Source organism: Argentina silus (assembly GCF_951799395.1).
Source record: "Argentina silus genome assembly, chromosome: 5".
In the NCBI taxonomy this organism is placed as follows: domain Eukaryota; kingdom Metazoa; phylum Chordata; class Actinopteri; order Argentiniformes; family Argentinidae; genus Argentina; species Argentina silus.
In genome coordinates, this window is record NC_139659.1 from 2,123,240 (window position 1) to 2,141,597 (window position 18,358).

The 18,358-nt window shown below is 44.3% G+C and overlaps 1 protein-coding gene across 1 annotated transcript; it reads left to right on the plus strand.

Annotated features, from left to right (window-relative positions):
* Positions 1-1,081: 1,081 nt before the first annotated feature.
* Positions 1,082-17,069, plus strand: shc3 (SHC (Src homology 2 domain containing) transforming protein 3; the record flags this gene model as incomplete). Its single annotated transcript, XM_083669438.1, has 12 exons — positions 1,082-1,687; positions 7,887-7,957; positions 9,197-9,260; positions 10,579-10,698; positions 11,965-12,018; positions 12,240-12,291; positions 13,207-13,336; positions 13,844-13,991; positions 14,370-14,466; positions 14,799-14,975; positions 15,528-15,823; positions 16,274-17,069. The coding sequence occupies 12 exons, from the start codon at positions 1,082-1,084 to the stop codon at positions 16,400-16,402; spliced, it is 1,944 nt and encodes a 647-aa protein (XP_083525564.1). The 3' UTR covers positions 16,403-17,069.
* Positions 17,070-18,358: the final 1,289 nt, after the last annotated feature.

The window sequence follows — 18,358 nt, forward strand, 5'->3', positions numbered from 1 at the left end:
ATAACATTATATGATTTCTACCTTTATGACATTGTAGAAAATATCTATTCATCAATTCTTCTGTATCACTGACTGGCAAATTACAGAAATACAGTAGAATTTTAATGTTTTTTTTTTTTTTAATGGAAGATAATCTTTTTTTTTTAGATACAGAAGCTAGGAAGATTGTCTGTGGCGTGGAATAGACCTATTGCCTTCAGAATGTTCATTATTAGTCACAAGAATGACATTTCTGATTTATTAGATTATTTGCTTTGTTGTCTTTATTTGCCATCATCTGTAATCAATACATTCAGCGCTCATCGATGACTTTGATTTTCAGACGTTTCCCTCTGCTGAAATCCCAGTCTAGATGGGAACACTGAACACAGTTGAGGAGAGGGAGTGTAGAGGCAAACTGATGGAATGACTGCAGAACAATATTATCTTATATCAGCCTGTTTCCCTGTGATTCTCGTTTCCCTTTTTCACATTGACGGAATAAAATAGAAAAGCATTCCTGCAGTGAAGAGGAAATATCAGTCTGAGAAATTTGAGAATTGATTGGTTCTAGTGTGCTGTAAGTGGGAGGATTTTTTTTTTCTTTTTTTTTTTTTTGCAACAGGAAGTGATTTGCAGTGTTCAGTGAGCCTTTTGTTGAGAAGGTCTCCTCAGATCTGTGAGTCATGCTTTTGCTGGGAGCCGGCAGGCAACAGTGAGAGAGGGAGCGCTCGCAATATCCACCACCACAGAGCCTAGCTGTCTCTCTGTCTCCGGATCTCTCTCTCGGCTGGAAACAAGCGTCCTGGCAGCTTCTAGAACTCTTTTTTTCCTCTTTTCCTCCATGTTCTCTTCCCATGGATTGTGTGCTTTTCTGTTTCTTTGCTCCCAACGGATTGGATTGCAGCCTTGGATTCTCCTAACGGTAGCACTACCAGCAACAGCCTCAGCCTCAGCAGCCCACCACTGTAACCTCAACAGAGAAAATTACAGTCAACTGGCCTGTAATTGCTATAAGGCATTTGCTATGTTTAAGGAGTGGATAATCCGCTTGGCACCACATCTGCCAGTGTGTCTGTAGGCAGGCTAGGAGAGGGGGGGTATGCTTCACCGTACCAAATACAACCGCTTCAGGAATGAGTCAGTGACGTCTGTCGATGAGCTTCTCCACGGCCTGTCCATGAACCCCAAGGTCTCGGCAGCCCCCGCGTCCCCCGCCGAGCCCCCGTACACTCCTCCGGCCGAGGGGCTCCCCGCCGACTCGGACGATGGAGGCACCACCCTCTGCACCCTCATCAACAAGGTGTCCAACCTGAAATTCACCAACTCAGGCAGCCTGTTGGGAATCAAGAGCCTCCCCTCGGCCGTCAAGGACCTGGCGGTGTCCAAGCTGCAGGGGGGGGGGGGCTCCTCCTCAGGCTCCGGCAGCCCTGGCCCCAGTGTGCCTGCAGCAGCCTCCGGTGGCAGCTCCTGTAGCTCAGCCTCCAGCGGCCCCCCGTGCTCCCAGCAGGACCCAGGCAGCATGATGAGCTCAGGCAAGAAGGGCAGGCTGGAGGAGGCGCAGCAGGGAGGGGAGGACTGGAGCCCTGGCGGTGGTAGTGGAGGTGGTGGAGGCAACAGCAGCGGCGGACCAGTGAATAAACCCTCCAGAGGATGGCTGCACTCCAGCGAGAAGATCTCTGGTCCTGGAGTGACGTACATTGTAAAGGTTGGTCTCTCTCTCTCTCGCTTTCTTTCTTTCTCTCCGGTTTTTCCCTTTTTCTCCCCCCTCTCTCCTCTCCTCCATTCTCTCTTTTCCCTCAATGACTGAGCAGCTTGAAAAGGAGACAATGTAGCCTGAGCACGTCAACATGCCCTTGTGTAGGTGCGGGAACACAGGGCTTATGTGGGGAGCGAGACCCAGAAAATAGTCATTCAATAATTCAGGCAACAGAGAAGGTCATCACTGAAAAAACCTGAGGGAGGAAAAGCCTTTGATGCCATAACAAAAGCCCTGCCATGTAATGTGCACTGGGGGCTTTTATTTTTATCGAGTTAATCATCATCTCCGTTTTACATATTCCCGTCCCTGCCGTTTTATATTTTTAGCACAGGTTACAGCATGTTTGCTCGTATTGTGTGTGTGTGTGTGTGTGTGTGTGTGTGTGTGTGTGTGTGTGTGTGTGTTTTTTTTTTAACCCAGCCTAATGGACGGCCGCTTGTCCCCTTGATACTGATGATACAAGGAAATGGGAATCAGACATGCAGTACAATGCTTGTCTCCATCTCCGTTCAGAGACCACATTTATTGTACCAAGCACAAAGTGTATTCAATCACCGACCCGGCGGTACATGTCGGCAGCCGCCGCTCTGGAACCATGAATTGGGTTTGTTATTCATTGTAGGTCGGTATCCACGGTACCAGACTGCAGGGGAGTGAATGGGCCGTAATACATGATAATATGTTCAAGGTGTGGTTAGAACAAATAGTCCTGAATGGAACAAATCCTTTTCAATTGAATAGATAGTGGGCATTGGTCCAGTATATTAGCATTCCTTCTATGTAAAGGACAAATACAGTATCTGACCGTTTCCATGTGACAAATACAGTATCTGACCGTTTCCATGTGACAAATGCAGTATCTGACCGTTTCCATGTGACAAATACAGTATCTGACCGTTTCCATGTTTAATTTACATTTGTAATGTCCTCTGTACAGTATGTCAAACGTACAAGCTAGCTATCATCACTGTGCCACACAGGGAAATAGGGCATCTGGGTGCTCAACGCTACATCTGATGTCTGGATGTTATTCCATTAACAGTTGCACAGTGTGTTGGACACAGACAAGTCGATACGTTGAAAGTGGCCACAGAGGGGAAGTGGATCCCTTTCCCCCCACTTTTCCGGTGTCTGTGGTATTGAGTTCAATATGCAATCCTGCTCGCAGCACTTTTAATTAGCGTCCTGTGCCCGCCCTGCCACATCACGCACCATTAGGTGAAGAGGACGATGATTGACATTGACAGTGTTTTCGCTCACATTTATTTCAAAGCAACTGTGTTGTTGCTGAAAATTCCGTACACACTTTGTCTTTTCAATCCCACACACTGTACGGCTGACACCGTATGGCTGACACCGTACTGTAAGATCCCTAGTGAGCGTCGGCTCGAATATCGTCCGTCTTTCATTTTTTTGCGTTTTGTGGTTATTTAGGAATATTGTTATGATGTTGTTGTTTTTTTCCCTTTTTTCCAATCTTTTGCATTGTTGATTTGATCAAATCTAGTGATAGTAAATAGTGTTTAATGTTATTAATATATTAGGACTTCCTGTAGATGTGTGGATGTTGCACGTAAGGTGGTGGGGAGAGAGAAAGCAGGCTTATTCATAGCAGTCCTTTAACAAGTTCTTCTTCATACTTTCCAGTAACCATAGCAATCCTTGTTCACTCTCACTCTGGCCAAGTCAGTATTCGATTCGCTGAACGTGTGTACACGTTATACGCACTTTCTTAGCCTACGATACATTACTGTCGTACTTCAAGTGGGTTATCTTTAGGGAAACCCTAACCCTAACCCTAACCCTAACCCTACTCTTACTGACAGACATTCATAACCGTCATTGATCCTGATATAGATTTCAGAAGGGGTTGACGTGTGACGTGTGTTGATGTGTGGTCAGAATGACAGCATCCGATAAAGACGGTGACGACGTCACGCTGCTCTAACCCTGTTGGCCGTACGGTGTCCTCTTGGCCACTGAGAGGAAGAACAATGGGAGGAGGCTGCTGTCTGAATGAAGATAAGACAAGGGAAGGCAGGGGAGAGATAAAACCCGGCCTCTATCTAGGTATACATACAGACAGGTGTACACTATAACCTATAGATACCAGGGGAGGCTGGTGGAGGTAGAAATCGGAGGACGGGCTCATTATAATGCATGTGACACACGTGTTTGATACCGTTCCCTATTCCGTTCCGTGCATTACAAGGAGCCTGTCCTCCAATTCCTGCCTCTACCAGCCTCCCCTGGTATAGGGTGTAGAGATGGTGGATGGGTCCCCTGGTAACTGAGGGAGAGGGTCTCTTTGGCGATAGGTGTGAAAGAACCACAGTACGGTAAACAAGGTACTGTAGGTCACATGTCAACAATGGCGGACATGAGAAATGTTCTCATTGTGGCCAATGGTGATGTTTGAAGATTACAGATTATCTCTCTTTTTTGGCAGTAGGAGGACCACATTGGCCGACAACCTGACAGGATTTATTGTTTACACACAGTAAATCATAATCTGAATTGTGTCAGTGCACTTCAGATTCAATAAGAGTCCACATACAGTAAGATGACGTGCGGTACATTTGACATGTTAAACATTTTTGTTTTCTAATTTGGTTGCTGACAATTTGATTTGTTTTTTGTTGTTCCAGTTTTAGAGATGTTTCATGTTTCGTTGGATTTTAGTCGCTTTGTTGCTCAATTATTGTGATTATTTGAGCTGTTTCTGACTCATTCAGTGTGAGGTTGGAGAAAGCATGTGGGCCGGCTGCTTTCTTGGCACCGTCTCTTTCGGTTGACACTCGGTGTGCAACACGGTGATTCAGTTTTAGGCACCAGGGCCCAGTATTTCTAAACTTTTAATCTGGATCAGAAAGATCTGGATTCTGTAATCCCCTTTTTTGCTTTCCAGGATCAGATTGATCTGGCAGATTTTGAGCCGGTATTTCAGAAAATGATCTGATAGGATTATTCTGATCAAGATACCACAAGATTTTTTTTATGCTGGGAATAGGCCTCTATCTTGCCATCTACTGGGTGAGGTAATGTTACGACAATTTGTTCAGTCAAAAAGACGTGAGTGAACTACATGAAGAAAGGTAGCTTAAGAAAAGAAAACACTTTTTTTTATCACTTGTAAGTAAATGTATTAACTGCAATGCAACTGCAACTCAGAATATAACAGACTGACAAAATTATACATCTCACTGGATAACTCATGCTACATTAAATAATATTACTAACCTGTATTTTAGATCAAAATAATTTGTTCAGAACATCCCCACCTTTGATTTACATTACAATGTCTTGCTTATAGTGCCTTTTACCTTCTAAATCCACCCTGAATCCACCCTTCCAGCAGGATGAAGATTATCCTGATTTTCGGCACTATCCTAATCACTACCTTTGTGTTTTAAGTTTCACAAAATCAACATTTAATCTTGAATAAAGGTCAGATTGGATTACCAAATCCCAATCCCAATGATCAGAATCTCATTTTTCGGTTTTTAAATACCCTATTCTGTAATCCAATCCGATTGCCGAAATCCGATCAGAAAAGTTTTGATATACTGGTCCCAGAGCAGGCTGGTGGAGGGAGAGGACGGGTTCATTGTGATGCATGGAATGGAATGAGGAAATGTGTGAGTTTAATGATACCATTCCTCATTCCATTCTGTATGTTTGATACCATTCCTCATTCCATTCCATATGTTTGATACCATTCTACATTCCATTCTATATGTTTGATACCATTCCACATTCCATTCCGTATGTTTGATACCATTCCTCATTCCATTCCGTATGTTTGATACCATTCCTCATTCTATTTTATGCACTACAGCAAGCCCTTCCTCCAACAGCCTCCCCTGGTAGACACAGCACTGCCAAAGCATTACCTCAACTTCATTGTTGTTGTTATATTGAATGCAGTACTGTAGAACATGATGTGACCTCTTGGTTAAATAATTATAGGTCCATTGCTTTCCAGCTGTATATGTTATAGCCACTACTGTTTATTATTTATATTACATTTATGAGTTTATTCCCCAGGCATATTTACCCTGCCTGAAGTGGCTCTGAGTCCTCTCAGTGGTTTGAATATATTCTTAGAAAAAAGGGTTCTAAAAGGGTTCTTCATTTGTCCCCATAGGGGAACCAATTGAAGAACCCTTTTGGGTTCCATGTTGAACCCTTTAGGGTTTCATTTAGAACCTTCTGTGAAAAGGGTTCTATATGGAACATCTAACCCCTATGGGGACAAATGAAGAACCCTTTTAGAACATCTTTTCTAGGAGTGTAACATAGCTTCCAGACATTAGAGCAGGTTCTTCACCCGATAAACACCATTTAACTATCCTCTTCCTTTGTTGCCCTCTCCTTCACATGCTTTAGAATGTACAGCATGGCTCTTTCAAAAAAATATACACAAATGTCAAGGACTGTTCCTCCGTTTATCCACATAATCACTGTGACCTGACCACATCCTGGTTTCAGTATAAGCTGTTCAAGTCAGCATCCTGCCTCACCTTTGACCACTATACCGTGCCTTTGGAAAGTATTCAGACCCCTTCACTTTTTCCACATTTTAAAATAATTTGCCGTCAATCCACACACAATACCCCAGAATGACAAAGCGAAAACACGTTTTTTGAAATTTCAGTAAATGTATTCAAATTGAAATACAGAAGTACCTCATGGACATAAGTATTCAGACCCTTTGCTATGACACTCTTAAAATTAGCTAAAATGCAAAAATGTCATCAACAAATCACTCAATAAGTTGAATTAAGTCCATCTTAATGCAAGGATAATAGTTCATGTAATTTTGGAATTAATATCTTTGTTTTTATAGGGTCTCTGATTTGCATAGGAATGAATTACACACTGTGTGGATCAGGTTGTCATTACAAACTGAACAAAACTGCTCAGGAATGCGACCCTGAGGCCTGGGGAGACTTACACAAATCTACAAAGTTGAATGGTTGAGAGGAAAAAGCACAGTCGATGGGACAACATCATCTCAGTCACTCTACAAAATTGGTCTCTAACCAAGTGGCCAAAAAGAATCCCTTAATGGAAAATAATATATAATATATAATAATAAAAAATAATCTCTCTCATATCCATAATTGTGTAATTGTGCAACAATGAATTCAAGTGATACAACAAATAAAGTGGCTGGAAATGTGTTTATTTGGTTTTACTACAAAGCATTAAGTTTGGTGCAAATCCATCACATGCAATGCAGTTTCCGCACCATCTCTCGTGTGAAGAATAGTGGTGCTGCATCAAGTTCTGGGTATGTTTGTCACCAAATTCCAAAATCACGTGAACTGTTATCCTTGCACTCATTTGGACTGAATTCAACTTGTTGAGTGACTTGTTGAAGACATTTTAGCTCATTTTAAGAGTGTCATAGCATGTGTCATGTACATGAGGTATTCTGTACTTAAATTTTAAGAAATTCGCAAAACCATTCCTAAAAATATGTTTTCACTTTGTCATTATGGGATCTCGTGTGTGGATTGATGGCAAAAAAAATGGAGTCTATGACGCAACAAAATGTGTAAAAAGTGAAGGGGTCTGAATACTTCCTGAAGGCACGGTACAGGGGTTAACCACCAGACATACTCAAAATACTTGTTGTTTTCCCTGTTTGTTTAAGGCCACTGTATGAGTCTGTCTGAGGATGAGGGAAACTCATCTCTCTCTTTTTTTTTCCCAGGACAAAATGTTCTCTGCCAGTGATATTAGTCAGAGTAGGTATGTGGGTGGATGTTTTACTGCATGGGATAGGAAGACAATTAGATTAATTGGATCATGCTGCACTAACAGGTGTGTCTCTGTAAGAGCCAATGACCTCTGGTTCTTGTAGTCCACTGTGCTTACGCTAACCTGCCTTGGGCCCTGTAGTTCGGGTGCTTGCTCCAGCTCCTTAGACTACAACAATGGCTGCTTATAGAGTTGACATCGGTGTTGTTTTGACCACTACATTATGTGTTACGTCAAAGGTTGTTTTTTTGATATCTGTTATCTAACCACAACCAGTGGGTTCAGAACCAGCACCATGGACTAAACCTGTTTGCCACAACAGAACCACATCTGAACCTGTATACCACCAAATCACTGTCTTCTTCTCTTCTTCTAGTATCTGGGCTGCATCGAGGTCCTCCGGTCGATGAGGTCACTCGATTTCCACACGCGATCGCAAATAACGAGGTGAGAAAGCATTCCCTTCCCGGAGACAACGAATCCTACCGAAAACACCTCAGAAGAAGAAGAAGAAGGCCTGTTACATTGTTTATTGAATAACAAGGCGACATGGAGCATGTGGGGAGGAGGTTCTGAGAGGGAGAGAGAGAGAGAGAGAGAGAGACAGAGAGAGAGAGAGAGAGAGAGAGAGAGAGAGAGAGAGAGACAGAGAGAGAGAGGCAGAGAGAGAGAGAGAGAGAGAGGCAGAGAGAGAGAGAGAGAGAGAGAGAGAGAGGCAGAGAGAGAGAGAGAGAGAGAGAGAGAGAGAGAGAGAGAGAGAGAGAGAGAGAGAGAGACAGAGAGAGAGAGGCAGAGAGAGAGAGAGAGAGAGAGGCAGAGAGAGAGAGAGAGAGAGGGAGAGAGGCAGAGAGAGAGAGAGAGAGGCAGAGAGGCTGCTGTGAATACGGTGTGTCACGTCCACTTTTCTGCCTGACTTCCTTGGAGTCGGCAGTGTTAGCGCTAGAGTGCTATTGGGCCATGCAGTATTACCCTCCATTGACTGGAGAAAGATTTGTCTCACATTATAGGCTATTTATAGACTTCCGCTCCCAAAAAGCATTGGGTGTAATGTTTCATTTATCTCCAAAGACAGCGGTAAAAATACATATCTCTGTCACGTCATTGGGGCCGTTGCTGTAAAATCACAACAATCTGACATTAAGATGTTCATTTATAGCTTCTCCAGGGTTATTTATCAGCCTTGATAACAGAACAGACCCCTGACAGGCTTGATGCGCTCTGCTTGACAGAAAACATCAAATATGGGCCTGAAAACAAATATGCTAATGCATGTAACTAACACAACAATGATGTCCCAGAGGAACGCTGAGATTCATAAAAAAGACGTCCGGACCTATTTCCGTCACTTGGGTTTAGATATGAAAACGTCGGACTAACAACTTTGAACTGTTCGTCCTTTACGTATACACATACTGTTAGCATATCAAATATATTCTGCATTGTGCTTGTATTATATCATCTGTGTTCATGAATGCCATGTGCTTAAACCATTCACTTTGATCAAATACTGAGGGGAGAGCTGTGTTGGCTCACGGTAACAAAGACAGCCAGGTTTTTATACACATATTTCTCCTGCGTCTCTCTGAACCGTAAGGCTGTTGCTACGTAGCTAGCTAGCTACCCTTGGATGGTTTTCTCTGGAACGGTAGAATCACCACCCTGCCCTTGTGTCCCTCTTCTCTCCAGAGAGGCCATCAGCTCGGTGTGTGAGGCCGTCCCAGGTGCTAAAGGAGCACAGCGGAAGAGAAAGGTACAACCACATGTCTCTCACACAGAGAGAGAGGGGGATGGATGGATGGATGGATGGATGGAAAGAGAAAGGGGTGGAAAGAGAGGGAGGAATGGAGAGTGGACGAGAGAGAGAGAGAGAGAGAGAGAAAGAGAGTGAGGGGGAGGGACAAAGAGAGGAAAATGGAGAGATCGTCTCCTCACACAGAGAGAGAAAGACAGAGAGAGTATCTCTGTCTCCTCACAGAGAGAGAGAGAGAAAGAAGGAGAAAGATAGAGGGAGGGAGAGAGAGAGAGGAAGAGGGGGAGGGCTGGAGGTGTGGGACTGTGTGCGTGGGAGTCGATCCAGCCCACGATGCACACTGCACGCTCAGTGACTCATGTAGTGCAGAATATCACTAATCAGGAGGCTGAGCTGGAGATCTGGATCCAGCAGAGTCTGTGTGTGTGAGAGAGAGAGAGTGTGTGTGTGTGTGTGTGTATGTGTGTGTGAGTGTGAGTGTGAGTGTGTGAGGAGCCTGTGTTCTCTTACTGTGGGGTGTGAAGCTCGGGACTGCATGTTCAAATGTCAAGGGAGGATATAGCACTAAATTACTGCTAAGTACCGCTGGTAAGACAGAACGGTTATGACCAAAGTGTCGGCTATTAGGAACATTGCAGCAGCATTATGATGAATGATAAAGGACTGGAGTGTCCCCCTGGAGCCTATAGACGCTCCGTCTCCAGTGTTATACAGGATAAAGCTGACATGACAACATCTTACGGTGTGAAGAAGTATTCATCATGTTATACTCGTGTACTGGGTATGCACATCAGGGGAGGCCGGTGGAGGTAGAAGTCAGAGGACGGGCTCGTTGTAATGCGTGGGATGGAATGAGGAATGGTATCAAACACACGCTGATACCACACGTGTTTGACACCATTCCTCATTCCGTTCCACGCATTACAACGAGCCCGTCCTCCGATTCCTACCTCCACCGGCCTCCCCTGATAGCACATAGTTCCAGTGTGTTTGTCTTTATCAGTATAATTCTCTTAATCCACAACATCTTTTTTTGGTGAATTCAGTATCTAAAAGATCAAATGTACAGTGTCTAATGAAATATACAGTGTCTGATGAAATATACAGTGTCTGATGAAATGTACAGTGTCTAATGAAATATACAGTGTCTGATGAAATGTACAGTGTCTAATGAAATATACAGTGTCTGATGAAATGTACAGTGTCTGATGAACTGTACAGTGTCTGATGAACTGTACAGTGTCTGATGAACTGTACGTTGCTGTGTACAGTATGTGCCTGAGGTCTAACTGCTCTTCTACCTGCGTCTCTCTCCTAGCCTCCATCTAAAGCTCTGTCCAACATCCTAGGGAAGAGCAACCTCCAGTTTGCTGGGATGACCATCAACCTGAACATCTCCACCAGCAGCCTCAACCTGATGACGCCAGACTCCAAACAGGTGAGCGGCTCAACCACGGTTCAACCACAGATAGACCGATGTTGTTCAACCACAGATAGACCGATGTTGTTCAACCACAGATAGACCGATGTTGTTCAACCACAGATAGACCTGTTGTTCAACCACAGATAGACCTGTTGTTCAACCACAGATAGACCGTGGTGTTCAACCACAGATAGACCTGTTGTTCAACCACAGATAGACCGTGGTGTTCAACCACAGATAGACCTGTTGTTCAACCACAGATAGACCTGTGTTGTTCAACCACAGATAGACCTGTGTTGTTCAACCACAGATCGACCGATGTTGTTCAACAGTTCTATAGCAGTCTGTGTCTATGAGTTCAACACCAACGGAAAGGGCTCCGGGATGAAGACCACTACATAGTGTAGTGTTGTATCAGGGGAGGCCGGTGGAGGTAGAAATCGGAGGACGGGCTCATTGTAAATGCATGGAACGGAATGAGGTAATGAATGGTGTCAAACACGTTTTTTTGGGGGTTTTTTTTCATTACAAGGAGCCCGTCTTCTACTCGTCTGGTTCCATACCTCATTCTGTTCCGAGCCTTACAACGTCTGATACCATTCCTCATTCTGTTCCGAGCCTTACAACGTCTGATACCATTCCTCATTCAACACTCCTGTAGTAAGAACGGGAGCAGGGCCAGCTGCTGCATCATTCCTACAGCCAACAGGCTGTTGAACAGTGCGTCATAGGGACAGAGGGTCATAGGGTCATAGGGTCGTAGGGTCGTAGGGTCGTGGGTCAGAATGGGGGATGGGTTAGATGCATGGCATAGGGGAATAGTGTGATTACTTCCCAGCGTTGATTGATTGTGTATTTGTATGTACGCTGACTTCACAACATGAATTTCCATGCAAATTGTCAATAAAGTGTCGAACATCATATCGTAATGATACATGTAACGGAACGAGCTCAGTTATGAAGCCTATAACACAGTATAGTATTGTATATAATGTGGCTGTAATGTAGTATTAACATATTGCATTTCCAGTACACACTACTAACTACTTGGTTCTACACAGCAGAACCAAGGAATGACTGCTCCAAGGCCGTCTTTTCATATGCAAAATATACCTTTTCAAGCCACTTTTGGAAAACGATATTACAAATGTAATTGTAAGTGAAATAGATAGAAACACCCATGATCTGCAGCAGAATGATCTGTTCAGTGTTTATTGAACCTCAAACAACTCCTCGGTCTCACTTCACTGATTGATGAGCGTCTGTCTGTCATTTTGATAGATCATAGCCAATCACCATATGCAGTCCATCTCCTTTGCATCAGGCGGAGATCCAGTAAGTAGCTTTTATGTTTTAGTTTTTTAAGACTGCGTTATAATATCTATGTCATTAATGAAAACGAGTGTTTTGACACATCTATGGATTGTTGCTTGTGTAATCAGGACTGGAGTGTGCATGGTGTAATCATGTTATTTAATGCACTACATATGAATATGCACAGTATGCTTTCTTCTCCAAATGCTGTCTTGCTGACTGTCTTTTCCTGCCCGCTACAGGACACGACTGATTATGTTGCATATGTAGCGAAAGATCCTGTTAACCGAAGAGGTAGGAAGCTCTCCTTCACTGGTTTTACTCCAGCAGTGATGTGGTTACTGTACTGTACACAGTCACTGGGAACTCACAGTCACAGGGAGACTCACAGTCACAGGGGGACTCACAGTCACTGGGGGACTCACAGTCACTGGGGGGACTCACAGTCACAGGGGGTCTCACAGTCACTGGGGGACTCACAGTCACTGGGGGACTCACAGTCACTGGGAACTCACAGTTACAGAGGGACTCACAGTCACAGGGGGACTCACAGTCACAGGTGGACTCACAGTCACTGGGAACTCACAGTCACAGGGGAACTCACAGTCACAGGGGGACCTACAGTCACAGGGGCACTCACAGTCACAGGAGGACCAACAGTCACAGGGCCTGACTATATGTACTAGAGTTGGCATCAACTTCAACAAAATTCCAGTCAGTACAGGAATTGATTTGCACCCCTATGGAGAAATTCCATTCCACGTACATTCTCCAGTATCCAAGGTACTCACGCCAGAAGCATTAAAATCTGGAAATCTGAAGCCACGGCCCTCTGCTGGGTTGTTGCTATTTTTATGTTTCAATAAACTTGTTCATGAGTTTGAGGCGTCATTATCAACATAGTTAGCAGTCATCACCATCAATCACCTGCATCATAGCTACAAAAAAACGACTGTACCCCACTGGAAACCACACCCAGTAGAAAGCTGTAAAACATAAGTGATTGTCTATCCTGTTGGTATTTATAATAAGCCATTTAGCTGACGCTTTAATCCAAAGCGACTTACATTGCAGTGAGTTCATACATTTCAGTATATATGGTCCCAGCGGGAATCAAACCCACAACCTAAGCGTTGTTAGCGACACGCTCTACCAACTGAGGCACAGAGGACCATTTGACATTTGACCTGTGGTCCCGCCCTCTTCCAGCGTGTCATATCCTGGAGTGCGCTGATGGGCTGGCCCAGGATGTGATCAGCACCATCGGTCAGGCCTTCGACCTCCGCTTCCAGCAGTACCTCCAGTGTCCCTCCAGCAAGCTGTCCTCCGTACACGACAGGTAGGACCCTGCCGACAAACACTGACACGATACCGTCATGGAAATTACCATGGAAAGAAAAATAGAATGTTAATAATGTAAAAAAAATTATAATATATATATGCACTCATCAAACACTTTATTAGGAACACCTGTACACCTTCTCATGGTGGAGGTGGTGGAATGGTGTGGGGAATATTTTCTTGGCACACTTTGGGCCCGTTAATACCATGGTTAAACAGTGTGATGCCACTGGCTATGAGAGTATTATTTAGTGGTCGTTCCAGCCTCCACCCGCTCTGTATTTAACCAGGGGCTCCCTGCCTTGTGTTATTCTGTATTTAACCAGGGGCTCCCTGCCTTGTGTTATTCTGTATTTTATGTTGTTAAACTTCAGGCAGGGAGCTATACAGAGTGGAGCCTTCCGATTACGGCAAACTTAAATGTATCACCATTTTAAACAATGATTAAACCGGCGTAACCGTCCTGGCTGAGTTGTGTCACAGTGCTGTCGTTGATGTGTGACAGGGTGCTGAACATGGAGGAGTCTGTGTGGACAGAGGAAGATGAGGAGCCCGCAGATCATCCCTACTACAACAACATCCCTGGCAAGATGCCGCCCCCTGGAGGCTTCATCGACACCAGGCTGGCAGCAGGCCAGGCCGAGGGCACCCAGGTACAGGCTCGCTGCACCGTAGGCCTGCCTCATCCACCCTGTGTCACCTTCATTATCCATCCCGCCTCATCCACCGTACTTCATCCTCTGCCTCATCCATCCACCCCATCTCATGTCCCAGATCACCCGTCCTACGTCATCCACCCCATCTCATCCATCCTTCCTCATCTGTCCTACATCATCCTGGACCTACGTCATCCATCCTACCTCATCCACAAGACATACCCAAAACATCCTCCTGAGCTGGAAATAATATGAGCCTTTGGGATTTGCTTGGGACAATGAGTAAGAAACTGCAGAGAAAGGCATAAAGGACAGTGCAGAAAAAGAGTTTTTGTATGCGTCTGTGACTCATGGTGTATTCCCTCTGTGTGTCAGCCGGGCCCCGGGGCTGGGGGGGACCAGACCTACTACCAGGGCCGGCACTGTGGGGAGAGCAGGGGAGAGGAGAAGAGGGCTGTCCTCATCCAACAGGGTAAGGGGACCTCAGTGTGCAGCTATGAAGCCCACTAAAGATGCTCATTGTGTTGAAAAACACATGAATAGGTGAGAGCTGCTGAGGCCCTGGCTAGGCTACTCTGCTAAGAGCTAAATGGACCTAAATGGATCTATATGATGTATTGATTTCTGTATTTCACTGTGTACTTTTACTGTGTATTTTTTTGTGTTGTTTTCTAATTGTATTGATATTGTGGACAGGGTTAGGGTGCACCTGCAAAAGAGGCCTTGGTCTCAGTGTGTTTCCAATGATGTATTGAGGAAAATATAGAGTACAACACTTGTTCTGACTGTTTCTCCCGTGTTTAGGATCTTGTGACATATACAGTCTGCCTGAGGGGAAGAGTCAAGTACCAAAAACAGGGGAGGCACCGACCTACGTGAACACGCAGCAGATCGACGCCCAGGTGCTGGCCGTGCTGCAGGCTGAGTCGGACAGCCTGGCCGAGGGCACGGACAGCCCCAGGAAAGACCTCTTCGACATGAGTAAGAACAACTGCCGCGCTAACCGCTAACCGCTAATTGCTAACGCCAGCCTACTCCAATCAGGAGAGAGTAATTACAGAGGTGCTTCGGCTATTGTTTCACCCTGGGGTTTTAATAACATCATGTCAGTTGGGAGACAAAGGGAAGAAGTCCCCGGAGACACAGTTAATGTCGGTGCATGGCTTCCCACTCACCTGAGGGCTACATGTATACACCCTCCCCGTACGGGTGATCTGACATACAAATTACATACATGCCACGTTGCTCTGCGTTACTCAGAGGAGGTATGCGCCTTACATCTTTGTCTCAATGGAAGGTGACATGGTGGTTATCCACAGAACAGCAGGGTCTTTATCCAGGTTCTTCTCTCTTCATCAGGGCCATTCACTGCCATATTTCCGTAGCTTCCTCCACACACGCACGCTAATAACTGGAATTAGAACCTATCTTTAGGATATCATATCATATCACACCTTACTCCTTACCGTATATTACATACCATTGTTTCACAGACCTCATGCTAAGCTAACGCCCATCCTCCTCCACCCCCAGAGCCTTTTGAGGATGCCATCCTGAACCAGTCTCAGGTTCCTGGCCTGCACAAGGCGGCGTCGGTGGACAACTCCAGCCCGCTGCTGGTGCGCTCGGCGGCGTTCCGGGCCCAGGAGGAGCTGGAGGGCCAGGCGTGGTACCACGGCGAGATGAGCCGGCGGGACGCCGAGGAGCTGCTGCAGGAGGACGGGGACTTCCTGGTGAGGAAGAGCACCACCAACCCTGGCTCCTACGTCCTGACGGGCATGCACAACGGCCTGGCCAAACACCTGCTGCTGGTGGACCCTGAGGGCACGGTGAGAGAGGGGGAGGGAGGGAGGGAGGGGGGGATGTACAGTACCAGTCAAAAGTGTGGACACACCTTCTCATTCAAAGGTTTTTCTTTATTTTTATTATTTTCTACATTGTAGATTAATACTGAAGACATCAAAACTATGAAGGAACACATATGGAATTATGTAGTAAACAAAAAAGTGTTAAACAAACCAGAATATGGTTTATATTTTAGATTCTTCAATGAAGCCACCTTTTGTTTTGATGACAGCTTTGCACACTCTTGGCAAGGTGTGTCCAAACCTTTGACTGGTACTGTATGTGTGAGAGAAAGAGAGAGAACGCAAAAAAAAAAAAAAAAAAAAAGAGAGAGAGGAAAAAAAAAAAGAGAATGTGAAAGAGACGTTTGCCTCTTTAAGCGACGGTCACATTCATGACCAAAACATTAATTCCTCTTTTATCTTTTGGAAAAGGTACGGACAAAAGATCACATATTTGACAGCATCAGCCACCTCATTGGCCATCACCGTGACAACAGCTTGCCCATCGTGTCCGCCGGAAGTGAACTGTGTCTGAAGCAGCCGGTCGGGAGGAAACAGTGACGCGTGCAATGCCTGATGGGAAGGCGAGGCCGAGGCGAGGCGGAGGCTGAGGCCGAGGCCGAGGCGAGGCCGAGGCCGGCCTCCCTCCAACCTGAAACTTGAAGATGAAGACAGAGAATATATTATTGTTCAGAGGTTCTTGAGATGACAGTGTCTTGGATATGATGTGAGGGGCTCCCCTTCAGTATGTCCGCACAGGAAGATATGATATTTATCGCTGATAAAAATGACATGATTTATAGAACTGTTATTATTTTGTTGTGACGATTGAAATGCTATATTTTTGAGAAGACATATAGGTGCATTTGGACATATGTGTTGATTTGGTGTTTAAAAAAAAAAAGAAGAAAAAAAAAAGACAACTGTTAGTAGTTTAGACGAAGCGCAAATCGACCTCAAGAAGGGGAAAAAAGAGTATTTTAGAATAAACCCGAAATTTTAGTTTTGTCTATCAAGCACAACCCGATTTACACAGTCACTGGTAAAGAGTTGGAGGAAACAACTATTTGAAAAATGCTGTTTATACTATTTTAGGATTCGTCCTTTATCGCAGCTAGCGTGCCGGTCGCCCGGTCACCGACGATTCTGCTTTTATGGGAAAAAGACGTGAATGTGTTTGCTTTCCAGTAGTCACAGTGTGTTGGGTCACGACCCCATGCCCCTCATAGTGCTGTCAACATGGCTTTAAAGATAACGACATTTTTTATGAAGTCCTTTCTCTTGTGTCACTGCGGTCGCATGACTTGAAAATCAACTGTTCTTGTGGACATTGTTCGTAGACCTTGAAGCCCTTGGAGAGGTGCTTGTGTATGCTCACACTGTAAAATATTTATGCTTTTCAAAAGATTTCTTAATTGGTTTTCTGGATCCTTCTTTAAACTGGGTGTGTAGTCAATTAGTTTGGGGCTTGAATCATGCAATGGATATTCACAATCATTTATGGCGTTTCTGGCTTTATCGTGGACTTAAAAGTTATATTATTTGACGAATGATCACAAATGAATAGCACAATCAGAACTTTAGATTATCTGTGTTAATCGTATGAGGAACAATTCACCAATGCGTAATCACTATACTGAAGGGGTTGATTTAGAAAAATCCTCTTGATTTCACCTAGTGCACCCCTAATAGAATGTTATGATATCAGATCACTTTATCTTAATGGTATTACACAATATTGATTATAAATTGTCTACTTTGTTAATGTATGGATTACTTAGGTCTATTGACATGACAGAATGGTCATCACAGAAAAGCTTGTACACTGTGATTAAAAGGGCCATTTACCTCTCCAATTAGACTTCATTTACATAACTGGGTATAATTGAATTATCTTTATAATGTAACTATTGTAATAACACATGGGGAATTACCATTAGAGCTGTGTGATGTGAGTTATTTAGACTTATTCAGATCTACATTGAATTATACACAGGATACTTGGAACAGTTATTACAGTAATTGCCTGGATAAAATGGCCAACTTGATCTAAAAGTTACGGTTGTAACAACTTTTTAATTAAAAACTATCGCTCTCTCCCAGCTTTGTTGCTTAGAGATTGTTTGGTTGTTGCGTAAAACCAAAACATAAACAAAAACAGGGTGGTCCGCACTAAAAAAACCTATTTGAATTAGCTCACTTCGTTGTTATTTCTGTTGCTATTTTAAATGTGGGACATGCACCGTCCTTGCTGCGTCAGGGCATGATTGGGTCAGCTGCTGAGTGCAGGCGTCAGTACTCTACCTGTATGGTATGATTTATTGAAAAAATTAAGCTAATTAGATCACCTTTTTAGTGCAGACAACCCTGTTTTTGTATTGAAACATGAGAATCGGAAAATATGTTTCTCTCTTTCAAGTACAGAATACTATGAACATTGCCCGTAACCCCGGTAACATGCGACACAGATGCACTGCAGTATTTGAAATGTATAAGGATTGAACCAAAACCAGTCTG